This window comes from Cryptomeria japonica, unplaced genomic scaffold (genome assembly GCF_030272615.1).
Source record: "Cryptomeria japonica unplaced genomic scaffold, Sugi_1.0 HiC_scaffold_171, whole genome shotgun sequence".
Classification (NCBI taxonomy): domain Eukaryota; kingdom Viridiplantae; phylum Streptophyta; class Pinopsida; order Cupressales; family Cupressaceae; genus Cryptomeria; species Cryptomeria japonica.
Window position 1 is genome coordinate 144,930 of NW_026728993.1, and position 24,499 is coordinate 169,428.

At 34.0% G+C, this 24,499-nt stretch overlaps 2 protein-coding genes across 2 annotated transcripts; one reads left to right on the forward strand and one right to left on the reverse strand.

Annotated features, from left to right (window-relative positions):
* Positions 1-1,092: 1,092 nt before the first annotated feature.
* Positions 1,093-9,549, reverse strand: LOC131076233 (replication protein A 70 kDa DNA-binding subunit E-like). The gene is made up of 7 exons (XM_059215514.1): positions 9,438-9,549; positions 9,168-9,230; positions 8,867-8,929; positions 8,438-8,576; positions 8,350-8,356; positions 8,162-8,218; positions 1,093-2,196 (listed from the first exon to the last, which is right to left on the reverse strand). The coding sequence occupies exons 1-7, from the start codon at positions 9,547-9,549 to the stop codon at positions 1,093-1,095; spliced, it is 1,545 nt and encodes a 514-aa protein (XP_059071497.1).
* Positions 9,550-23,176: 13,627 nt separating this feature from the next.
* On the forward strand, positions 23,177-24,255 carry LOC131076232 (flavonoid 3'-monooxygenase CYP75B3-like). Its single transcript, XM_058013306.2, has 3 exons — positions 23,177-23,541; positions 23,622-23,682; positions 23,887-24,255. The coding sequence occupies exons 1-3, from the start codon at positions 23,177-23,179 to the stop codon at positions 24,253-24,255; spliced, it is 795 nt and encodes a 264-aa protein (XP_057869289.2).
* Positions 24,256-24,499: the final 244 nt, after the last annotated feature.

Consider the following 24,499-nt stretch of genomic DNA (forward strand, 5'->3'; position numbering starts at 1 on the left):
TATTTTGTATGTAAAGTGCTTTTGTTGTGTTTATTTTTTGCTCTCGTTCACTCAACTTATATGTACACATATTTATATACTTGTAAATGACTTTACTTGAAATGTATGGGTTCTTAAAAGTCATAAATTGACTTTCTAGTATTGTTCTGCGTACACTTGTTGTTGTTAGCAACTTGGTTTTTCAAAAGTAGCATTGTAATATAGGTATGCATAGATATAGTAATTTTTGATACATACACACATGTATATATACATATGAATTAAATATTCAAAGTGCTGCATACAAACATATGCACATATATAACTACACATGTATATATCAAAAAAACTAAGACTATGAATAATTATAGTATATATATATATATATATATATATATATATATATATATATATATATATATATATATATATATATATATATATATATATATATATATATATATATATATATATATATATATATATATCAGTGTATATATGTACAATTGTTTGTTGTTCTTAGTTGTTTGTTGTTTTTAAAAGAATCATTCTAATATAGGTATGCACAAATATAGTAATTTCTGATACATATAGATGTATGCACACATATACACATGTATATATACATATCATTTAAAAATTCAAAGTTTTGTATATGAGCATATGCACATATATAACTACACATGTGTCTAGCAAAAAGACTATAACTATGAATACTTATATATAGTTATGTACATATATAAGTATAGTTGTATATCTACGGAATTCTATAAGTATGAATAATTCTAGTGTTGTATAATTATACAAATAGATATTAGTCCAGAAAAAAATGATATACGTGCATATATGTATAAATTTTCTGCAAACAACATAGAGTTCAGCACATTTAAAAGTAATGAGTATGAGTGCAAATAACTTATGTCAGGAGGAAAAACTTTCAAAGAGATAAGAGGTAGATGTAAGAAATGTGCATATACATTTTTCTAGAGGCAGCCTTATGTTCGTAAAATGTAATTGTTTGTATATGTAAAACTATTAAATATGTAAATTAGCTAATGGTATAATTGTATTGTAAACTGAAAGTTTAATAATTAGAAAAGATGTGTTATAATTCTAAGTCCGTGTACTTAGGTGGCCAATTTCTGCAAGTAGTGCATGACACTCAGCTTTGAAATCAAGAGGAGCGACTTTATTGACTATCACTTTCATCTTTGATTCTGAATTATATGTCTCAGTGGAAACCAACAGTGTGAATGAATAGTGATGTGACAGTAGTCTCTTAAACACCGAGGAAGGTGTCTCTATTGTTGTTGCATCATTTTGTAGTGCACAAAGTTGTTTTGCAGTTTTGTGTAGCAAGTGAATGCTACCCTCATCAAATGCAGTGGCCCATAGAGTACTTGTGGCATCTTGTAACTTTAGTGGCAAGAGGTAACTATAATTATAGTCTTGCATAGTCATTTGACATCTAGAGAAGAACCAAGAATCATCAACTTGCTGTGTACATTTTTTCTTGCAAGGCCGTCCATTGACTATTAGTGGACAGGATGCGTAATAGAAATTTTGGTCAGTTACATTTACAAAGCGTAGACCAGCTAGCAAAGGTGTCTGAATTGTTTCTGGTTTGATGCTCATCTGATCACGGATTGAAGAAATAGTCATTCTAGTATATTTTCCATCTATGTGGATAGTTTTTGCAACAAATGGTACAGCAACCAAAGGGTCCTTTCCTCTTAATATTAGAAGCTCTGCTTCTGGAAAAGTTGGGTTGATATGTAATGTGGTTGCAGCTGTTATGTTTATAAGCTTCCCATTGAAATAGCCAGCACAAGCATTACGCAAAGCAAGGATAACCACACTATCATTGGTCAACATATTTTTCAATTCTAGGCCTTTTTGTTCTGCCATTGGACCCCATAGGTTGATGTCAATTGTTGAATCAAATAGATCATTAATTTTCACAACATGTTTCTGTGTTTGACTGCCATCTATCCTGTGTATTGGAATGATATCTCCAACATATAGAACAAGGCCAATTATGTCAACCAATGTGTTATTTTTTAGATGAAACAATTCATTAATGGGCGTGAAAGGAGGACCTTGTTGATCTGCTTGTTCTTCATTGGTGTAGCATTTCAGTATTGATGCATTAGACAAGGTGATTTCTAAATGATTGTTTAGTTTTTTATACCTTGCATTTTCCTCCTTAATAGATCCCTTTGAAATAATATAATTTTAACCTATGTCCACACAGTTAAAGTGTAACTTAGCTATCTCATCAAAACATGTAATTCTAATTTCAGAACCTTCACAATCAACAATGTCAAAGCTAAACACATGGCCATTTTTTGTGGCTGTGCTTTATGCCTTAATAGGGCGTTTATGAGTAACTCTCCCTTTGATTGTCCATTTATTTTGGTATGGATTCAAAGTTTTGATAGGGCTTATATTTTCAGAAGTTGTCGTTTGCGGGGATGGCAATTCAGTGATAAATTGAAGAGATCATTTAGATGTTGATGGTCTATCCTCAAACATCATTTCTAGTTGTTGTTCTTTGAATGGGTATACCAGTTTACCAAAGAACAGGCAATCACTTTGTTTCACTTCGAGACTAAGTATTACAATAGTCCCATGAAAACAAAAGACTTCTTTTTAAATTACTGTTGATTATACATAAACAAAATTAAAAAAAGATGAAACATATTGTATTTGATAACCATAGTTGATTTCCTACCTTGTGTTCCATATGTATCGGCATGTATAACTTGATAACTGGACTATTGTGCCTATTTTTAGAATATCTGAATCTACCAGAGTAGCATATTTAGAAGGCAAGATTGCCAACTGCATGTATTTCCATTAGATAACACTAATTTATGTCTGTTAGTATCATCTGTGTTGTTCTGCATTTTCTGAAATGACAAAACTTGTAGCAATGTTGAAGGAAGGTCATCCCCAGCATTGATAGATTGAATTGCAAAAGGGGTAGGGACATACTCTTGGGTTTTTGCCTACAAAAAATAATATGAATATAGAAGATTTAGTTTTAACGGCAAGCAGCTCATATATTTGCTTACTTGTTAACGTAAAGCTTGTGTTAGTAAACTCTGTAATCAAGCTATGTTATCTATAGAGTATGCATTTACTTTTGCACTATGCTATGAAAAAAGGATGCATGTAGTAATGAAAAGGATGGCATGGAAAAGAGAGATGAATTGTCCAAAAAAAGAGCATAAAAGCTTTGTATTTTGAAAAGATTTGATAATTTAGCTTACCAAATTATCAGTAGTGGAGTGGTCTATCGATTCAGAGGTGGCTGCTGAAGATGTCATTATGCATATATACCTTTTGAGAATTAAAAGTAAATTATAAGCATGATGAATTGTAGATCTTATATCAGAATACAATCACAACATGATGTAAGCTTATCAAAGGTATATATGCACAAGCAGAGCAAAATTAACTGAGCATAGAGTAACGTTGTTACAATTTAATTTTTGTTTCAAATGGTAATGAATTGATCATAATGTGATTGAAACATGCAATAAAAATGATAATTGGTCATATGCTGATAAGCTTAAAAAACATAAAGTATGACATCATGATTTACATATTTGAGAGCATATTGACAAAATATGAGTTCATCTCATCAAAGACCTTTGAAAATATGGGATGCTTCTATCTGTTTTGAATATTAACCAAAATATGAATGTAACTTTTCAAACATTGAATAATTACAACAACACAGGATCAATCCAAGCAACCCATCCAAGCTCGTTATCAGTCCATTTAAATACTTTGTCTCCCAATGTGAAAATAATCGTTGGATCACCTAATTGTTTAGTACTTGGTATTGGTAGAGGTGCTAATTCAATACTATGTATGGTTGTTATAGCACTACAAGATGTAGAGAGGTTGACTATTGTTTGGTTTGGTGATTTATGTTCGTAGTGGTCAATTATCTTTCTGAGGTTTCTCTTTAACTTGTTGCTTTCTCGCAACATGCTTTCAATTACATTGTTGATGTTCTCTGTTGCTTTCAATCTTCTATCCATTTCAAAATTTGATTGTGTTAGTGTGGCTATTTTCTGTTGGAATGACAGAGTGGAAATGCATTACTAAAAAAACTGAACATACAAGAATAATATAGTAAATCTTTAAGTACATCACATTTTTTTTTTGTGAATCATAATGAATTTACTATTAGCTAATTATAAAAAACTTGTAATAATTAGGTCAATACTTTAAGTTTTGTAAATTGACTAATGAGTCAACTTACAAAGCTTTCACTCTGCAAGACAAGTGCTTAGTTGCATTTATTTTAGAGTATGTGTATATATATATATCCATGTGTATATATACAGCTATACATGTCTATATCAATGTACATACACGTATACATATACATCTATATCTATATATATACATGGATATATATTTAAGTATGGGCATGAATGCTTTCACTCTGCAAGGTAAGTATTCAATTTTATTGTTTGAAGGATCTATGACATGAATACAATAACAAAATTAAATACACTTGTGGACTTGGCTGGCGAGGAAAACATTAAAGACAACATCACTTCAAAAATGAGAATTTATTATTAGTAAACTAAAGAACGTAACTATGTTATGTAATAAGGTGGTCACAAAATTAGAATTATAGACATCAATTGCAATATATTAATGTTCTAAATATGGAACATTTGTTAGTGGTTATTTATCTTGGAGATTAAAAGCCTTCATGTGCACAAAGTCAGTTATCTGATTTGTGTGACTCTGACCAAATATTTTGTGAAGCAACGTTGTGTTTAATGTTTTCTTGTGCGTGATGTATAATCCTGCTATGAAAACACTTTTGATTTGTGTGCATTTTGTTGTAGGTTAAAAGGGTTTTACTTTGTGTTGATGTGTGCCTTGCTTGTGGTCGTCTTCGTGCATGCGCTCTGTTTTCGAAGCGACGCTATCTTTAATGATTTCATCCCTGAGGCTATGCATGAATGTCGATGTTCTTTATGGCTGCTTTCAACCCTAAAATCTAATCTATTTTGTTGTTGTTGGCAATATTTCACTCTGCAATTTTCGCTCTGGAAATTTTCGCATAAGGTTGTTAGGTTTTGTTCTCGTTGTGACTGTTTTACTGGGCTTCTTTGTGAGTTTGACTGCGTGAATGGTTTGAATTTGCAAGGTAAGGTTTCATTTTATTTAAATGTCTCCATCTACTTGCAGGGTTGTTGCTTTGTTTCTGTTGTTTAATTGTTTGTGCGGGTGGCTACTTCCAGTTTGCAAGGCATTTTCGAGGCTGCTCTGCCAGTTTCAGGTCGTGAATGGTTTGAATTTGCAATGCAAATTCTGGTTATATTTATATTCTTTTTCATTTTGTAATGCATTTGTTTGGAATCTGTTGTGAAAATTTTTGCAAATAGCTTTCATTTTATTTAAATTTATTTTTGTTTTGTAATGCATTTTTTTTATATTCTGCTTATTTTCTCCTCCCGTGTGCTTGTAGGGTTGTGGCTTTGTTTATGTTGTTTAACTGTTTGTGGGTATGGCTACTTCCAGTTTAATTGTTGTAGGCAATATTTTGTTCTGCAAATTTTCGCATGAGGTTGTATATAGTCATGGAGTTAGGTTTTGTTCTGGTTGTGACTGTTTTATTGGGTTTCTTTATGAGGTTCACACCATGAATGGTTTGAATTTGCAAGGTAAGCTTTGGTTTTATTTAAATTCTTTTTTGTTTTGTAATGCATTTTTTAATAGTCTGCTTATTTTCTCCTTCCGTGTCCTTGCAAGGTTGTCACTTATGCATTTTTTTATAGTGTGCTTTTTTTTTTGCGTGTTGCACTTGCAGGGTTCTTAGTTTGTTATGGGTGCTTGAAACTATAAAATATAATTTCTTTTGTTGTTGTAAGTATTTTGCTCTATAAATTTTCTTGTAACATTCGATTTAGTTGTCGAGTTAGGTTTTCTTTTGGCTGTGAGTGTTTACTTGATGGGGTTTGTAAGCTGCTCACTGCAACGTAACTATTTTCTTGTTGTTGTAAGTATTTTACTGGACAAGGTAACTGTTTACTAACGTTTGTGTTGCATTGGTGTTAATTTACAATGGTATATATGTGATTACTATTGTGTGCACATGAAGGCTTTTATTCAATAAGATAAATTGATATATATATGTACATCATGTGTATATATATGGACATGTATATATATAATTACATTTGTATATACATGCATACATGTATATATATATATATATAGAAGTGTTGGTACTATAAAAATTCCTTTATGCTTGCAGGCTTACTACTTTGTTTATGTTATTTAACTATTTGTGGACATGACTACTTTCAGACTACAATACAGAGTGCCCTATGTATATATACATACACACATGTCTATATGTACATACATGCATATATATGCATACATGTGTGTATTTATATACATGTATACATGCCTATATATATATATATGTGTGTGTGTGTGTGTGTGTGTGTGTGTACATATGTGTATGTACATATACATATATCAGCATTACAAAGCATTCTAAGAAAAACAATTATATATACTTTGTTTATGTTATTTAACTGTTTGTGGACGTGACTACTTTCAGACTACAACGTAGACATGTATCAACAAATCCTACACACTTTAGAATGGAGTTATTAAAATAGAGATTTAATAAAACCCTATATATATATACATATATATATATACATATGGGTATGCACATATACATATATCAGCACTACAAAGCATTCTAAGGAAAACAATTATAGAAATACTTTGTTTATGTTATTTAATTGTTTGTGGACGTGACTACTTTGAGACTACAACGCAGACTTGTATCAATAAATCCTACACACTTTAGAACATAGTTATTAAAATAGAGATTTAATAAAACCCCATATACATATACATACACACGTGTATATATACATACATGCATATATATATGCGTACATGCGTGTATTTATATACATGTATACATGCGTATACAAACATGTATATATATATACATATGTGTATGTACATATACATATATCAGCACTACAATGCATTCTAAGAAAAAAAATTATATATATATATATGTACATCATGTGTATATATATGTACATGTATATATATACGTACATGTGTATATGCATACATATATATATATATATATATATATATATATATATATATATATATATATATATATATATATATATATATATATATATATATATATATATATATATATATATGCACAGGCTCGGGGACAAAATCATTAAAGACAACAGTGTTTCAGAAACAGAGCACATGCATGGAGACGACCACAAGAAAGGCACACGTCACCACATGGGCCACGCAATGAACACGAACGTACTGGAGGGAGAACACTGAGGGAAAGACATTCTGGTGGTCGCCGGATTGTCTTACACTTTTCCGGTGGCTTTCTCCTACTAAAATCCTATCGGCTTAATAAACGTTACAGCCTTCAGAATGGAATTGCATATGCATAATATATGTGTGCATGTGTGTATATATATAGATGTATACATGTGTATACATACATGTATATATATATGTACATATACATATACATATATCAGGACTACATATATATTCAGGCTGAGGAAAAATTATAACCAAATTTCTCTACAACAAGATCATTTACTTTATACATGCCTATGCATATATGTAAGTAGTCAAGACAACAAATAGTTAAATAATATAAACAAAGTGACAACCCTGCAAGTACACCATGCTAAAAAAATAAACACCCTATAAAATAAAGCACTACAAATTTGGAAAACTTGAAATTCAATACTGAACGTTTGGTGAAAATTTTCATAGCAAAATATTCTTGAGAACAACAAAAGAAATTACATTTTAGGGTTGCAAGCGGCCATAAAGAACATTGGCATTAGTGAAGACAATAAAAATATTTACAGAATCCAAAACCAAACTAAAATTCTTTTAACCTAGACCAAAATTTAATCGGCAACAGAATGGTCAAAACCTAAATACCTGTCAAAGTGAACAGATACGTTGTAGACAAAAATTAATCACCTCCACAAATAGTTAAATAATGTAACCAAAGTAACAACCCTGCAAGCACGCCATGGCCAAAAATAAGGATGCTATCAAATAATGCATTACGAATTTTGAAAACTTAAAAAATAAACTAAACAAGTACCTGGCAACCTAAAACCGTTAACGGTGAGAACCTCAGAAACAAGCCCAACAAAACAGTCTGCATTGGTGCACATCACCAGGGATGAAAAGATTAAAACAAATTAAGAAACTTAAATCAATAAATATCTGCAAACAGCAAAACCCAACTAAAACCCTTTTAACCCACAACAAAATGCACAAAATACCAACCTTGCAACTACACCAAACCGGGAAATAAGCAGACTATAAAAAAATGCATTACAAAACAAAAAAGAATCTAACTAAAACCAAAACATACCTTGCAAATTCAAACCATTCACTCAGAGCCACAACAAAACCTAACTCGACAACTATATGCAAAGTTATGCGAAAATGCCTTGCAAACTGGAAGCAGTCACGCCCACCAACAGTTAAATAACATAGACAAAGCAACAACCCTGCAAGCACACGGAAGGAGAAAATAAGCAGACTATAAAAAAAATGCATTACAAAACCCAAAAAAATTTAAATAAAACCAAAGCTTACCTTAAACATTCAAACCATTCATGGTGTGAAGCTCACAAAGGAGCCCAATAAAACAATCACAACCAGAACAAAACCTAACTCGACGACTATATGCAACCTTATGCAAAAATTTGCAGACCAAAATATTTCCGACAACAATAAAACAAATTACATTTTAGGGTTCCAAGCGGCCATAAAGAATCTAAATAAAACGGGAACCTACCTTGCAAATTCAAACCATTCACGGCATGAAACTCAAAAAGCAACATCGAAAATCCCTTGCAAACTGGAAGTAGTCACACCCACAAACAGTTAAACAACATAAACAAACAAATAACCCTACAATCACACAGAAGTAGAAAATAAGCAGAGTATACATTTAATCCATTACAAAACCAAAACAAATTTAAATAAAGTTCTTATTGGCAATAAAATGGACACAACCAGAACAAAACCTAACTCCACCACTATATACAACCTCATAAAACAAATTAAATTTTAGGGTTGCAACCAGCCAAACTTACCTTGCAAATTCAAAGCATGCACGGCATGAAACTCACAAAGTAGCCTCGAAAATGCCTTCCAAACTAGAAGTAGCCATGGCCACAAATAGTTAAACAACATAAACAAAGCCACAACCCTGCAAGCACACGGTAGGAGAAAATAAGCAGAATATTAAAAAAATGCATTACAAAAAAAAAAAAAGTTTAAATAAAATGAAAGCTATTCACAAAAAATTTGCACAACAGATTCCAAAAAAATGCCTTCCAAACTGGAACTAGCCTCGAACTTACCTTGCAAATTCAAAGCATGCACAGCGTGAAACTCACAAAGCAACCTCGAAAATGCCTTCCAAACTGGAAGTAGCCACAGCCACAAATAGTTAAACAACATAAACAAAGCCATGACCCTGCAAGCAGACGGAAGGAGAAAATAAGCAGATGATAAACAAAATGCATTACAAAAGAAAAACACATTTAAATAAAATGAAACCTTACCTTGCAAATTCAAACCATTCACGTTGTCAAACTCACAAAGAAGCTAACAACCTTATGCAAAAATTTCTAGAGTGAAAATTGCAGAGTGAAATATTACTGACAACAACAAAACAAATTAGATTTTAGGGTTGCAAGCAGCCATAAAGAATGTCGACATTCGTGCACAGCCTCAGGGATGAAATCATTAAAGACAGTGTCACTTCAGAAACAGAGCACACGCACGAAGATAACCGCAATCGAGGCACATGTCAACACGTGGGCCAGACAATGAACACACAGGCACCAGAGGGATAACGTCGGCGACAAGACATTTCGGCAGCCGTCAAAATGTCTTGCAATTTTCTGGCTACTTTCGCCCACTAAAAGCCTATCGGCTTAATTAATTAAGGTTATCACTTGTTAACAAGTAACTTCCAACAAGATTTCCTAGAAACCACATATAGACCCGACACTCACTTGGAAGCCACTTCCCCTAATATACTCCTATGATCTAGGGTAGAAAACCAATTAGCAAAATATCTTATAATCATCTATAATGCATGATCCAATGATTCTCATAATACAAACTAAACCATAATTTGATTTTCCAAGAGCAATATAATTTCCAAGAAAGCATAGCATATGCAATATCAAAAAATTGATCCAAAAGACCAATAAATCATTCTAGAAAAAGCATCACAATAATCTCAAGTCCAAAAATCAAGTCCATGGTCTGACACAAACTGGCAAGAATAAAAAAAAATGTCGAAATAGCTCTGATACCAATTGATGAAATAGGGCAGACTGAGAGGGGGGGAGGGGGGGGGGGGCGTGAATCAGTTGTCTCAAAAAATCAAGCAACTTAAACTTATTCTCAAATCTGATAATCAAACATAAAAGAATAAATTAGCAACACATCATAATCACATATAACACCAAGATTTTTGACATGGAAACCCGGTTTAGGGAAAAACCACAGTGGGGATGAACCCACAAAATATGTATACTTTGTTAGAAGTATTACAATGGGGAATACGCATGCATTTAGGCACACTGCCTAGAGCTCATTACTCAAAATAAGAAGACTTACTGCCCAAGGAAGGCTCACTGCCTGTACAAACAATCATGGATCACATCCAGAAATAATGAATTCAGGAATAGCATCTCAATGCCTGGTTCAGTTCCATTGAAGCACAAAACAACTTTCCTCTTCACACTTCTTCTCTACCTTCAGAGCATGTATACATTCAGCGCACATATACTCATCCACATCTACCACCCATACTCGAATACAAGGTTATTATATTTATTTATACATGACATCAACCTTGGAGAAATCATCAAGATCAACTCAACACTCACTACCTAAATACAAAAATACAACCATACTCAATGCAATATTACATGCAGACCAAGAAATGTTGGTCAAGACATAGCACAAACCCAAATCTTTCACCTCGAACATGTTACAACTCCAAAAACTATGCCTCGAACATCCACAAAATGCTACAAGCATACAATCGGCTAAGAACATGAATACTCCAGTATACTGAAGAAAAACATTAATTACGAGCTCAACAATCAATGCGGACCACCAACACAAAAGGCACATGATCTAGAAACATCTGCAAGCATCATGAATTACCATAGCAACATCCGCACAAACATAAATTACTAGAATCACCAACATCTTCATATTGAACCTTAGGAACACTAACTGCAATGACTGTCAACCTTGAAAAATCACTTGCAGACCTCCAAGCCACAAACCACTTGAATTGAGGACACACACCAACATCCCAAACATTCCTCCAAATCCACAGAACAAGATATTACAATGCGGAGCAATGCAGATCAAAATATTATCACTTTGTCACCACTGAACAACTAAAATACTAGCCACAACACAGATACCCATAACTCAATCAAATCTCCATGTGGACCTCTGAAAATTGAGTTCAATCAACTATAGACAACCCTCTATAAACCCTTTAATCCACAAACTCTGATCTTCATCATGTTGAACAAACTAACTCACTGAACTTTACTGCATCACTGTCACAGATAGAGAAATATGTTGACAACAATGACAACTTATCTCTCAAATATCTCTCAAGCATATATTTGCAACCTTCTTCCAACAATCTCCCCCTTTGGCATTGATGGCAACATATGATGAGAAGAGTTGACACAATCAATGACAAAGAATCAATAGCTCACCCTTAGACCTACTACATTTATTAACAGTTTTTCACATGACTCTCTTCCCCTCTGACATCAATGGAAAAGGCATATATTTTCAATGAAACCACAAAATTAATTATCTCACCCCGAGTCTAAACATCTGACTCACAAAATTGACTACTCCCCCTGAGTAGCAGCCACCAATCATCAATCTGGATTACAAGATAGGATTGTGAAATGAACCAGACTGATGCATCTCAATTCTAATCAGGAGGGGCAATCACCCCTAACTTCCCTCTAAGATAATCAAAAGTATCTTTAGGAAAACGCTTCAAGAAGATGTCTGCAATTTGTTCCTTAGTAGGCACATACTTCAATCTGACTTCCTTCTCATTTACCTTGTCTCTTTAAAAGTGAAACTTGATGGATATATGTTTAGTCTTTGAATGCAACACCGGATTCTTATAAATGTTCATTGCACTTGAATTGTCATAGTAGATAGCAATAGGTTCATCATACACTACTCTGATATCTTTCAGTTGCTTCATCCATACCACCTGAGTACATTTGTTTGTTGCAGCAATATATTTTCCCTTTGCAGTAGATAGAGAAATAGAATTTTGTTTTTTGCTCAACCATGAAACCAATCTTTTTCCCACTAAAAATACACCACCACTAGTACTCTTTTCATCATCCACATCTCTTGCCTAATCAGTGTCAGTAAAAGAACTCAAAGTAAAATCATCATCTTTAGGGTACCACAAACCAAAATCAACAGTTCCTTTCAAATATCTGAAATTTTTTTTTACAGCTAGAACATGAGACTCCTTAGGATTAGCTTGAAATCTAGCAACAAGACAAACTGCATTCATGATATCAGGTTTGGTCTTAGTCAAATGGAGCAATCCATGAATAATAGATCTGCATCTAGTCTAATTTTCCTGAGGGGAATCATCATCTTTAGTTAACTTACATCTAATCACCATAGGAGTAACAACTATCTTTAAATCTTCCAAACCAAACTTCTTCAACAACTCCTTTACATACTTGGATTGAGATATAAAGATTCATTTTTCTAAATGTGTGATTCGCAATCCCAAAAATAATTCCATCTCTCCAATCATAGACATTTCACATTCATTATGCATTTCATTAGCAAACTTTTTTCACAAACTATCATTTCCTCCAAAGATAATATCATCAACAAAAACTTCAACAATTAGAATATTATCATGATCAATCTTGAAGTACAGATTACTATCAGCAGTACCTTTATTAAATCCTAGCATCAATAGATACTTGTCCAATTTGGCATACCATGCTCTTGATGCATGCTTCAATCCATACAAACCTTTCTTCAACCTGCAAACCACATCTCCTTGATCAGTCAATTCAAATTCATCTAGTTTCTCAACATACACCTCTTCTTCCAACTCACCATTCAGGGTTGTTGACTTAACATCCATCTGATAGACTTTGAAATCCTTGTAAGAAGCAAAAGCAAGAAACAATCTTATAGCTTCAATCCTTGCCATAAGCGAAAAAGTTTCTTCAAAATCAATTCCTTCCATTTGTGAATATCCTTTACAAACAAGTCTTGTTTCATTTCTAACAACTTCACCTTTCTCATTCAATTTCTTCTGGAAGACCCATTTGGTTCCAATTACATATTTTTCCTTAGGTCTGGGAACAAGATCCCATGTATTATTTTGTTCGATGTGCTTCAATTCTTCTTCCTTTGTTTTTACCCAATGTTCATCATTACATGCTTCATTCACATCCTTAGGTTCAATCTTTGAAATCAAACAATACTCAACTTGATCTTTAGCAATTCTTCTTCTTTTTTGAACACCTTTATTTCTATCCCCTGTGATCTGACTTTTAGAATGATTCAGTCTTACATACCTAGGAGTCTTAGGATTTTCTTGAATTTGAGACTCTTGTATTTTTTCTTCAGCACTTGCACTAGTTCCTTCTCCTTGAGGCACTGGATTTACCAGAATAATCTAGACTAGATTTTGTGTTTGTGGCTGCTTCTCATTGTTTGCATTGTCATTCTGATCATTTGAATCATATCCACAAGGTTTGGATTCTCTCTCATTTTTTTCATCAACCTTAATATTTGCACTCTCAACAATCTTCCTCGGTATCTTATTATAACATCGATAGGCCTTGCTTTTGGTAGAATAACCAAGAAATATTCCTTCATCACATCTAGCGTCAAACTTTCCTAGATCTTCATCCTTTTGATATAACATTTGCTTCCAAAAATTCTAAAATATTTAACACTAGGAGCATGACCAAACCATAATTCTTAAGGATTCTTATAGGTATCATCTCTGATATGCACCCGGTTAAGAGTGTAAACAGTAGTACTCACAAATTCTCTCCGATAGAGATGCGAAAAATTTCCCTCCAACATCATTATCCTGGTAGTTTCTTGAATGGTTTTGTTCTTCCTTTCTACAACTCCATTTTGTTGAGGGGTTCTCGGAGCAGACAATTGTCTTCTTATCCCATGTTCTTAACAAAATGCATTGAACTCACCAGAAGTGAATTCAACACCTCTATCATATCTCAAACACTTTAGTTTCAAACCTGTCTCTGTCTCAACCATAGCCTTGAAAATCTTGAATTTGTCTAGAGCTTCAGACTTCTCCCTCAAGAAGGTAACCCACATCATCCTAGAATAGTCATCAATCAACAACATGAAATATTTGTCTCCTTGCAAAATTTTGACTCTAAAAGGACCACATAGATTAGTATGCACAATATCCAATAATCCACTTGAATAATGCTTCTTACTCTTGAAAGTAACTCTGGTTTGTTTTCCTAACTGACATTCCTTGCACATAGTGTTAGCAGGTTTCATCAACCTAGGAAGATCTCTCATAGCCTAAGTACAACTTATCTTAACAATGTTATCAAAATTCACATGACACGTTCTTCTATGCCACAACCAACTTTCATCTACCTGAGCAATCAAACATCTTTTGCTAGCACTATTTAAATGAAAGATATTACCTTTAGTCTTTGTACATGATGCAATCTTAATTCCGAAGCTACTCAAGATTCTACACTTTTCATTCTTGAATTTAAGATCATATCCCTTGTCAACCATCTGTCCAACACTCAAGATATTATGCTTTAGACCTTCTACATACAAGATATCATCAGTATTATACTTACCATCAAGAGAAATGGGTCCTCTACCATGGATTATACTAGCTTTGTCATCACCAAACTTCACAATGCCACCTTCATACTTTTGAAAACTCACAAACTTACTCTTATCACCTATCATATGGTGAGAGAATCCACTATCAATCACCCATTCATCTTTCTCGTCAACTTGTGCAGCCAAATCTCTTTCCGCATTCATGCAACTAGTAGACTTAGCAGGCATTGGATCATCTTCCTTGATAGCAATAAACATGCATTCATTATCACTCAAACCTCCTTTATCAAATTCATCATTTATCACACCTTTATTAGCAGCATAATAAAATCTCTTATAATATTTAGGTTTGTAAGGTTTTGACTTAGGAACTCTTTTTGAACACCTTGAGACAAAATGACCTATCTTATTGCAAGAAAAATATTTAAGAGGCAATTTTCCTTCATACTTACCAACACATTTGGGTAATATCTTGGCAATAAGGGCTTCAAGATCCTCAAGCTCTCACTCTTATTCTTCAATTTCCTTCCTTGCCTTCTCATATCTATACATTCCTCTTGAAGAACTTTCTCCTGAATCATATCTCTACTTATCCTTTCCAGAAACAGTAGCCTTGAATGCAGATTCTACCTTAGGAAGAGAATCACCAAACTCACTCAACTCAAAAGTTGAAAGCTTACTAATCAACATGTCCCTAGTTACATCTGTCACAGTTCTAATCTCCTTAAAGGCAATAACTTTGTGCTTGTAGGATATAGGTAAAGATCTGAGCACTTTAGCAACAATCTCTTATTCTTCCAACTTCCCATCAACACATCTGATATTGCACACCAGTTCATTCACCTTCTGCATGTAAAAAGTGATGTTCTCTTCTTCGCTCATCCTCAACATCTCATATTTTCCTTTTAGGATATGTAATTAGGAAATCTTCACATAACTATCACCTTCATACAAAGTTTTCAACTTCTTCCAGATCTCATGAGCAATCTGCAATTCCATAACATTTGTCCTCTCGGAATCAGTTAGAGAATTCAACAATGCTTCTTTAGCCCTAATATTGTATTCAACACTTTTTATCTCATCCGAAGTTGCAGGACCATTTGCAGGAATGGTATACTTTCTTTTAGTAATATCCTAGTCAGGTTCACCAATGCATCTTAGATGACACTCCATGTGACTCTTCCAAAGAGAGTAGGTACCATCAAATCTCGGACTGTCCTTCTTGTAAGTTGCCATCCCAAATCAGCTCAAGTGATTAAGCTTCTTTGGAGGAACCTACTCTGATACCAATTGATGAAATAGCTCTGATACCAATTAATGAAATAGTCTGATACCAATTGATGAAATAGGGAAGACAACTGAGAGGGGGGGTGAATTAGTTGTCTCAAAAACTCAAGCAACTTAAACTTATTCTCAGATCTGATAATCAAACATGAAAGCACAAGTCAAAAACACATCATAAACACACATAACACCAAGATTTTTGACATGAAAACCCGGTTAAGGGAAAAACCACAATGGGGATGAACCCACAAAATAGGTATACTCTGTTAGAAGTATTACAATGGGGAATCCACATGCATTCAGGCACACTGCCTAGAGCTCACTGCTCAAAATAAGAAGGCTTATTACCCAGTGAAGGCTCATTGCCTGGGGAAGGCTCACTGCCTATACAAAGATTCATGGATCACATCTGAATATAATGAACTATGAAATATCATCTTAATTCCTAGTTCAATTGCATTGAAGCACAAAACAACTTTACTCTTCACACTTCTTCTCTACCTTCAAAAGATGTATACATTACGCGCACATACACTCATCCACATCTATCGCCCACACTCAAATACAAGATTATTACATTATTTATACATGACATCAAACATTGGAGAAATCATCAAGGTTGGCTCAACACTCTCCACCTAAATACAAAAATACAACTATACTCAATGCAATATTACATGCGAACCAAGCAATGTGAGTCAAGACATAGCACAGATCCAAATCTTTCACCTCTAACACATTACACCTCCAAAAATTATGTCTCGAACATCTACAACACTCTACAAGCATCTGGTCGGCTAAGAACATGAAGAACACCAGTATACCAAAGAAAAACATTAATTATGAGCTCAACGATCAATGCGGACCACCAACAAAAAAGGCACACGATCCAGAAACATCCACAAGAATCATGAATTACCATAGCAACATCTGCACAAACACGAATTACTAGAATCACCAGCATCTTCAAACCAAACCTCAAGAACACTAACTGCAATGACTGTCAACCTTGAAAAACCACTTGCGTACCTCCAAACCATGAACCACTTGAATTGAGGACACACACTAATGTCCCAAACATTCCTCCAAATCCACAGAACAAGATATTACAATGTGGAGCAATGTAGATCAAAATACTATCACTCTATCACCATTAAACAACTGAAAAACCAGCCACAACATAGATACCCATAACTCAATCAAATCTCCATGTGGACCTATGCAAATTGATTTGAATCAACTAAAGACAACCCTCTACAAACCCTTTAATCCGCAAACGCTTATCTTCATCATGTTGAACAAACTAACTCACTGAACTTCACTGCATCACTATCATAGACAAAGAAATATATTGACACCAATGACAACACATCTCTCAAATATCTCTCAAGCACATATTTGTTGTTGTCTTCCAACAAAAATAACCCAGAAATGCAAAAAAGCACATATAACATAGAATAGCACATATAACACAGTGGTGCATATTACACAGTAATGTGTATAACATGAATTAGTGCATATATAACACAAAGTCACGCATTTATAACACAAAATGGTGCATATATAACACGAAATGACACACTTATAACACAGTCCAACACTTTTATTACACAGTATGGTGCATTTCTTACACATGTTAGTGTGTACGTTGTGTGTTTTAGCGCATATAACAAATAAAATAGTGCACATGAAAAATAAGATAGCACACACATAAAAAGATACTATGCATACAGAAATTCAATGCAAGCATAGGGCTCACTCGAATTCCACCTCCGAAAACAAAGAGACAATAATTAAAAATAATAATTCCTACATAAAACTTCCAATTAATCAATAAAGCTAAATTTTTAAAAAAAAGAATAAATAATTAATTAGCAATTAAATATAAAAGCTCCAAATAAAATAACCAACTAAAATCCCATTTAAATATAAAATCTCTAAATAAAATAAATAAATGAATAACAAATAAATTTGCGAAGGACTCCAGCAAATTATTCCAATTAAAATAATTTATTTAATATCATTAAACTCACAATGAATATTATTTATTAATGACACAATTAAACTTATAACATTATTAAGGATACCGTTGATGGAGATTTTGAAATCGCAACTCCTACCTAGTTCTCCCGCCTACACCCCTGTTGTTTCTCTCCCCACCAAATCGGATCAGGCTACGGCTGATCCTGAGCGCGCTAGTCCATCTTGGGCGTCAGTGGCCACTGATGGATCTTGCCTCGACTCTACTCAGGTTTCGAGGATTCCATCTTCATTTTTTCACAGAGGGGATGGATTAGGGTTTATCGTTGTCTCATGCGCCACCTTTATCAATGTGAATGAGGAGTCTGAATAGGAAATAGAGAACAATGTGATGATTTTTACAGAGCATAGTATTATCTATAGATTCAAGGGTATCTGGCCCAGCCTCTCAGAGTTGTATAAATGGATCTCCCAGCACAGGAATCTTGTCATTTCTAGTACTGTTCACATTTTCCCTATGGCTAAAGGTTTCTTTGTTGCTGCATTTGGGAATGCAAAGGATAGTAGAAAAATCCTATGTCAAATTTTTTTCTATGAGAAAGATAAAATGTCATTTTTGGCCAAACCTTAAAACTCTGATTTTAACCCCCTTTCTGAGAAGTTCAACAAAATTCCATTTTGGATTAGAGTTCCTTACCTTCCTCTCCATTTGTGGGTTGATTCTCTCTTTCAATAAATTGTTGATGCTATTGGGAGCTTCATTATGGTGGATAATGACTCCTTTGGGCTTTACCATACTACTTTTGCTCGCATTATGGTTGAGCTAGATGTTTGTAAGGGACTGCTAGCTGAGATTGCCATTAATTCCTCTTCTGGCAGCTGGGTCCAATCTTTGGATTATGAAGGTATTCATTTCAGGAGTCGTAGATGCTTTAAAACCAGCCATGTGGCTTAGAATTGTGGACCTGAGAAGAAAAATCCTATAGCCTCATGGTGGTTGGGGGCTTCTTGTCGGCATTACACGATTAAGAAATCTTCAGATACTTCTAAAGAGTCATTGGGTGTTGGATTTTCTACTTTGGCTGGCTTGAATTCTTTATTGGCAATGAATTCTTCGGACGCCACTACAGATGTCCCTATGATTAAAGATCTTGTTATACAGGTTGATGTTGTCTCTTCTGCTGAAAATGGTTTGTTGTCTCTTACCCCGCCAACTTCTTCGCAATGTGTTGGCACAACTTCTTCCCCATCTATTGGTTATGATCTTGTGCCCACGACAGTTGTTGTTCCTTCTTTAGACACTCTTTTTTCCAGTCCAAAAGGATCGGTGTTGGGCCCTTCGGATTGGTCAGTTGTGATAGCTAAAGTTAAAGATGGATGGATTGTTGTAAAGGGGAATCATTCAAAGATGTTCAAGCCTTCTTTTGATATGACTCTTCGTTCCCACAAGGCCAATTGCAAATCTTGAGGGCCCTTATAGTTGGTTGTTTGGGCTGGTTTTGTTGGCCCTTTCTTTGTATGGGTTGCATGTTGTCTTTAGGGGCAGTCCCTAATTTTTTTTTTGTTCTATCTAGTTGGTCTTTCAATGCTTTATCTATTTTATAATCTAATGTAAAGGGTTTCGGGGCCCCTTCAAAACCTTCTTTTAACTTAATCAAAAAATTATAACATTATTAATAAATTAATTACCACAATATAACCAACCCATATAATAATTAAATAAATGGCACATGACAACTTAACCAAAGTACTAGAACTGACAAGGTATCGACTAGGCCTAGAATGTGATAGGACATTGTATCATTCTCCATTATCAAATTTCCATTGGGATTAGAGACACGCCTAGACCTGTGAAGCCAGGTGGAATCGATGTCTAGTACGTGGAATCCTACATAACACCAAACATCTATGCACAACATATATATATATATATATATATATATATCAACATATATATATATATAATACAGTCACGAAGTAGACACACTAGTGGTAAGAGAATCGCAACATCACACCCCACTCGCAATGAGTGGCATGACATCATCTCATCCACGTACATACAATGCATCATAATGAAGACACAACATCAATAACATCAAGATCATCATCATATCCAATATAATCATGAGGTAAAGTTAACACATAATATCATAAGTAAACATAAACCACTGAATATGCATAAATATCCAAATATAAATCTCAACATCAACACAGTCCATAATATATCATCATCCATATAAAGCATAATGTATCATTTGTCAACATGTAATAACTATCATCTACATGTAACATGATCAAAACCATAAGCATCTACTAAGAGTATTATAGACGTATCTCAACAAGTCCATGAATTTCTAACAATGCATCAAAATAAAAGTGTATCAAGGAAGGACACTACATTCTACTATTGAACTTGCATATTTGGAAATTGCTACAGTATTTGCTGATATTATTTTTATTGTTGTAACAATTGTTGGTAAATTTGGTTTTTCTGGATATTCATTTATTGTTGGGCTAGGATTTTACTCACTTGGGGAACCAAGATATTCATAGTATTTGCAGCAACTTTAGGGTTAACAGATACATGATTATGCCTCAGTGCCTGAACATTTTGATGATTCAACTAAAGTATTGGATGAATTTATGGAAAAGAGACAATGGGCACATCAATCGATGAAGACACAGTAGGGATGGATACATTTGTGGTCCTATGAGTCACATTCGAGGGTTGTGTATTTTCACTAGTTAATAAATCAGCAATAAGGGATCCACTAACATTATTGGGACTAGGCTTTGGTGACAATAAAGGCTTATCACAAATTAAGGTGTAAGAAGTCGAGTTCGCCAAAATGTAATGGGTGAAAATTAGAGTTTCACCATAAAATGTAATAAAACCACTAATTTTATTTAATTTTCCATTACATTAGGGAAGAATGGAATTTGGTAGAATCTAAGCCTAATAAACCAAGATTCTAATCAAATTCTAGGCCTCCTAAATGGGGTTCTTCATTTCCTAAGATTGAATTAAATTTGAATTATTTAAAGATTAGGGTAAATTGGTGAGTTACTGAAGCAATTTGATAGAAACAGTAAGTTATAGTCATCATATGTAGCCACAAACCTAGATCTGAGAAGAAGATGAAAGTTCAAATTTGTCCTAAAAAAATTGGCCTGATTTGTTAGGGCCATGGTGGTGGTCACCTTGGTCCAAATTTTTCAATTCTCAAAAGGTGAACCTGTTCATCTTTGTGAACCATGTCGATCCTATGAAACGCGGCTTTGTATTTGTTCCTGCACATAGTTAAAAATGGAGAATTATTGGGAATAGGGGTTTGCCTTAGGTCAAACCTCAATTTTGGAATTAACCATGAAATTGAATTGAAAATGTAAATGAAGTACTGCAGTAAAATACTTTCCTTCTGAGGAAAAGGCTAAAATGAATGAAAACCTAATAATATACCTTTAATGAAGTTTTGTTTGTCTTGACAATGAATTAGGGTTTCATGTAGATAGTCTTCATAAGAAATAGAACATGAATGTTATCTCCAATGCTTGAATCTTTACTTCACTTCTGCTTCAATGCTTGATAGAATACTAATTGCAAGTGCTCACTTGAATTTGCTAGAGTGTAATTGAGATCTTGAATTCATTCGGTGATTGCTTATATTTGAAATGAGAGGTGTAGTCCTCCTTTTATATTTGCTGATGGAAAAACAAATTGAATTTCCAACATAAGCTGACACAGGATCTAGGTCCCCACCCAAATTAGGTGACCATTATGAGGCCCCAAGATGGGCCCTTTTTGAGAGGACCATAGCGTTGGGCATCATGGTGCTATAGATCAAGGCTCTAGGATCTTAGGGAGTTAGAAAAGATAGTAAATAAATGTGTTTGATACTTGGTCTGAGTTGAATTAGTTCTTTAATTAGGCCTTAGAGGAAAAATGCCAAAGTGGGGCCTAAATGAGGACAAAATTGTAGGTGAGTACAATTTAGGACACTACAACAATAAACACCAAAATATACTCACAATTAATGCATAAATAACCCAACTCAATCAAAAATAGAAATAAGAAACATAGTGTAATATAAAGTGTGACAAGAATACACACTTTAATGAAGCAACAAAAATCACCAGCATTCCAAAAAGTGGTCCTTGTCTCCTCAATCGACTAGGCGATGAAACAAAGAAATTATTTCTATGTTGGGTTGACCACACAAGAAGTTTGATTCATTTTAGAAAAACTTGATACGAAGTTTTCTCGGCTTCATAGCTTATACTATGTTACTTATATATACACATTCTATTACTACTAAGTCCATAAAAGATTAAATTGTTTGTTTTTTCCTGTGTCCAACAAACTACAATGTAATTGTTAGTATAAAACTTAGGCGATTAGCCAAATATCTAAAATTATCTTTTTCATAACATAAGATAAATTTAGGCAACAAGGAGATCTTTGGCCCTCTCCTCCACAATCCTTATCGTTGATTCTTCTTCTTAAATTGATCTTTTCATTAACCAACAAAATAGATTAGTTCCCTTGCAATTTGATAATGCAACCTGTATTTTTTATCCTTTTAAATGTATTAAATATTTTCTCTTTTTATGGTAATTAGTGAAAAGAAGGCTAATTGGAAAACAATGGAAATGGACATAAGAGAGAACATAGAAACTCAAAGTAGAGATAGCATGTGGATAGCCGTTGGGACCAAATATGTCTACACTAGGTGGGCTTTGTATAGATTTAGCGTGCAAAGCCAAAATACATCAAGATCGAGATTAGCCCCTAGACCATTTCCATGGCCTATTATTGGTAATCTGAAAAGACTACCCCATCGTGATCTTCATGAACTTGGTAAGAAATATGGGCCCATTATGATGTTGAAATTGGGTTTTGTTCCCCCTGTTGTGGTTTCTTTCTTCTACTATGGCCAAGGAGTTCTTGAAAACCCACGATAAGTTTATTGCCAACCGACCTCTTACTGCTGTAGGAAAATATATTGGCTATAATTTCAAAGATCTAATATTGTCTCTTTACGGGCCTTATTGGAGACACATGAGGAAGCTATGTGTGGTAGAATTGTTGAATACCAAAAGGATCGATTCCTTCAGATGTACACAAGAGGAAGAAATGCTTTTGGCTATTCATTCAGTGTGGGAGATGTCTAGGCAGGGTGAGAAACTTGTTAATCTCACCAACTTGTTTTCATCGTTTATGCAGGCAGTCATGTGGCGAATCCTTTTCGACACTAAAATTTTTTCTCATAGTCACGCTAAAGTGGGTGGTAATGGGTAAGAAATAAAGAAGCTTTCCTTAGAGGTTGTAGGTAAAGTAGGAGCTGTCAATATTGGGGACTTCATTCCTTACATAGACTAGATGGGTTTGCAAGGCGTGTAGCGGCAGCTGAAAAGGTACACAATTTGATCGCGCAAGTGATTAAAAAGATAATAGAGGCAAGGAGCAGAATATTGCTACTAAAGGCCTCATTGACGTGCTCTTAGAAATAGAAAGCCTTGATGGAAGGGCAATCACACAGGAAAATATTGAGGCCATTGTTTTTGTACGTATCTATTTTTTTTTTTAATTCATAATACAATCCCTAATATAACTTTTTCCAAGTTTGTTGGTCTAACAAGGCTATACAAATTCTACATGATATATTCTTGGCTGGAGTTGAAACGACGTCTGCTACAATAGAATGGGCAATGAGTGAGATTCTTAGAAACCCTGGTGTGGCTAAGAAAATGCAAGAGGAAATAGTGTCGGTGGTCGGCAGAGAAAGGACAGTATGTGAGCGTGATATAGGAAGCTTAGAGTACATGCAGTGTGTGGTGAAGGAGACGCTGAGGTTATATCCTGTGTTACCCTTGATTTTTCCGCACGAATCCACAAAAGACTGTACAGTTGGGGGATACTTCATTTGGGCTATTGGAAGAGACCCATCGTTGTGGGAAGATCCTCGGAATTCAAGCCAGAGAGATTTATGGACAAAAATGAATTTGTGAACAAACCTCCATAAAAAAATGACATTTAATTTGAAAATAATAAATATTTTATTATTTAAATAATATTTAAATATTAAAACTGTTATGAAGAATAAATTACATTTCTATAATATTGAGAGCTTCTTTTAAAAATTCTTCTCGTTTGATTTAATTTCATTTAAAATAAATTCATTACATTATATCATTTTTATTATTTATAGTCTAAAATTGTTTATCAATAAAAGTATTATCTTTATAATTATTG

Bases quoted from the DNA above. Each gene is read 5' to 3' on its own strand.
- LOC131076233 (XM_059215514.1), bottom strand. From the start codon at position 9,549: ATGGCTTTGTTTATGTTGTTTAACTATTTGTGGCTGTGGCTACTTCCA. The intron at 9,231-9,437 runs GTAAGTTCGAGG...GGCTACTTCTAG, and splicing joins GCATGCTTTGAATTTGCAAG to TTTGGAAGGCATTTTCGAGG. The intron at 2,197-8,161 runs GTACTTGTTTAG...ATTATTTCAAAG, and splicing joins TAACGGTTTTAGGTTGCCAG to GGATCTATTAAGGAGGAAAA.
- LOC131076232 (XM_058013306.2), top strand. From the start codon at position 23,177: ATGGCCAAGGAGTTCTTGAAAACCCACGATAAGTTTATTGCCAACCGA. The intron at 23,542-23,621 runs GTAAGAAATAAA...TTCCTTACATAG, and splicing joins GCTAAAGTGGGTGGTAATGG to ACTAGATGGGTTTGCAAGGC. The intron at 23,683-23,886 runs GTGATTAAAAAG...TGGTCTAACAAG, and splicing joins TACACAATTTGATCGCGCAA to GCTATACAAATTCTACATGA.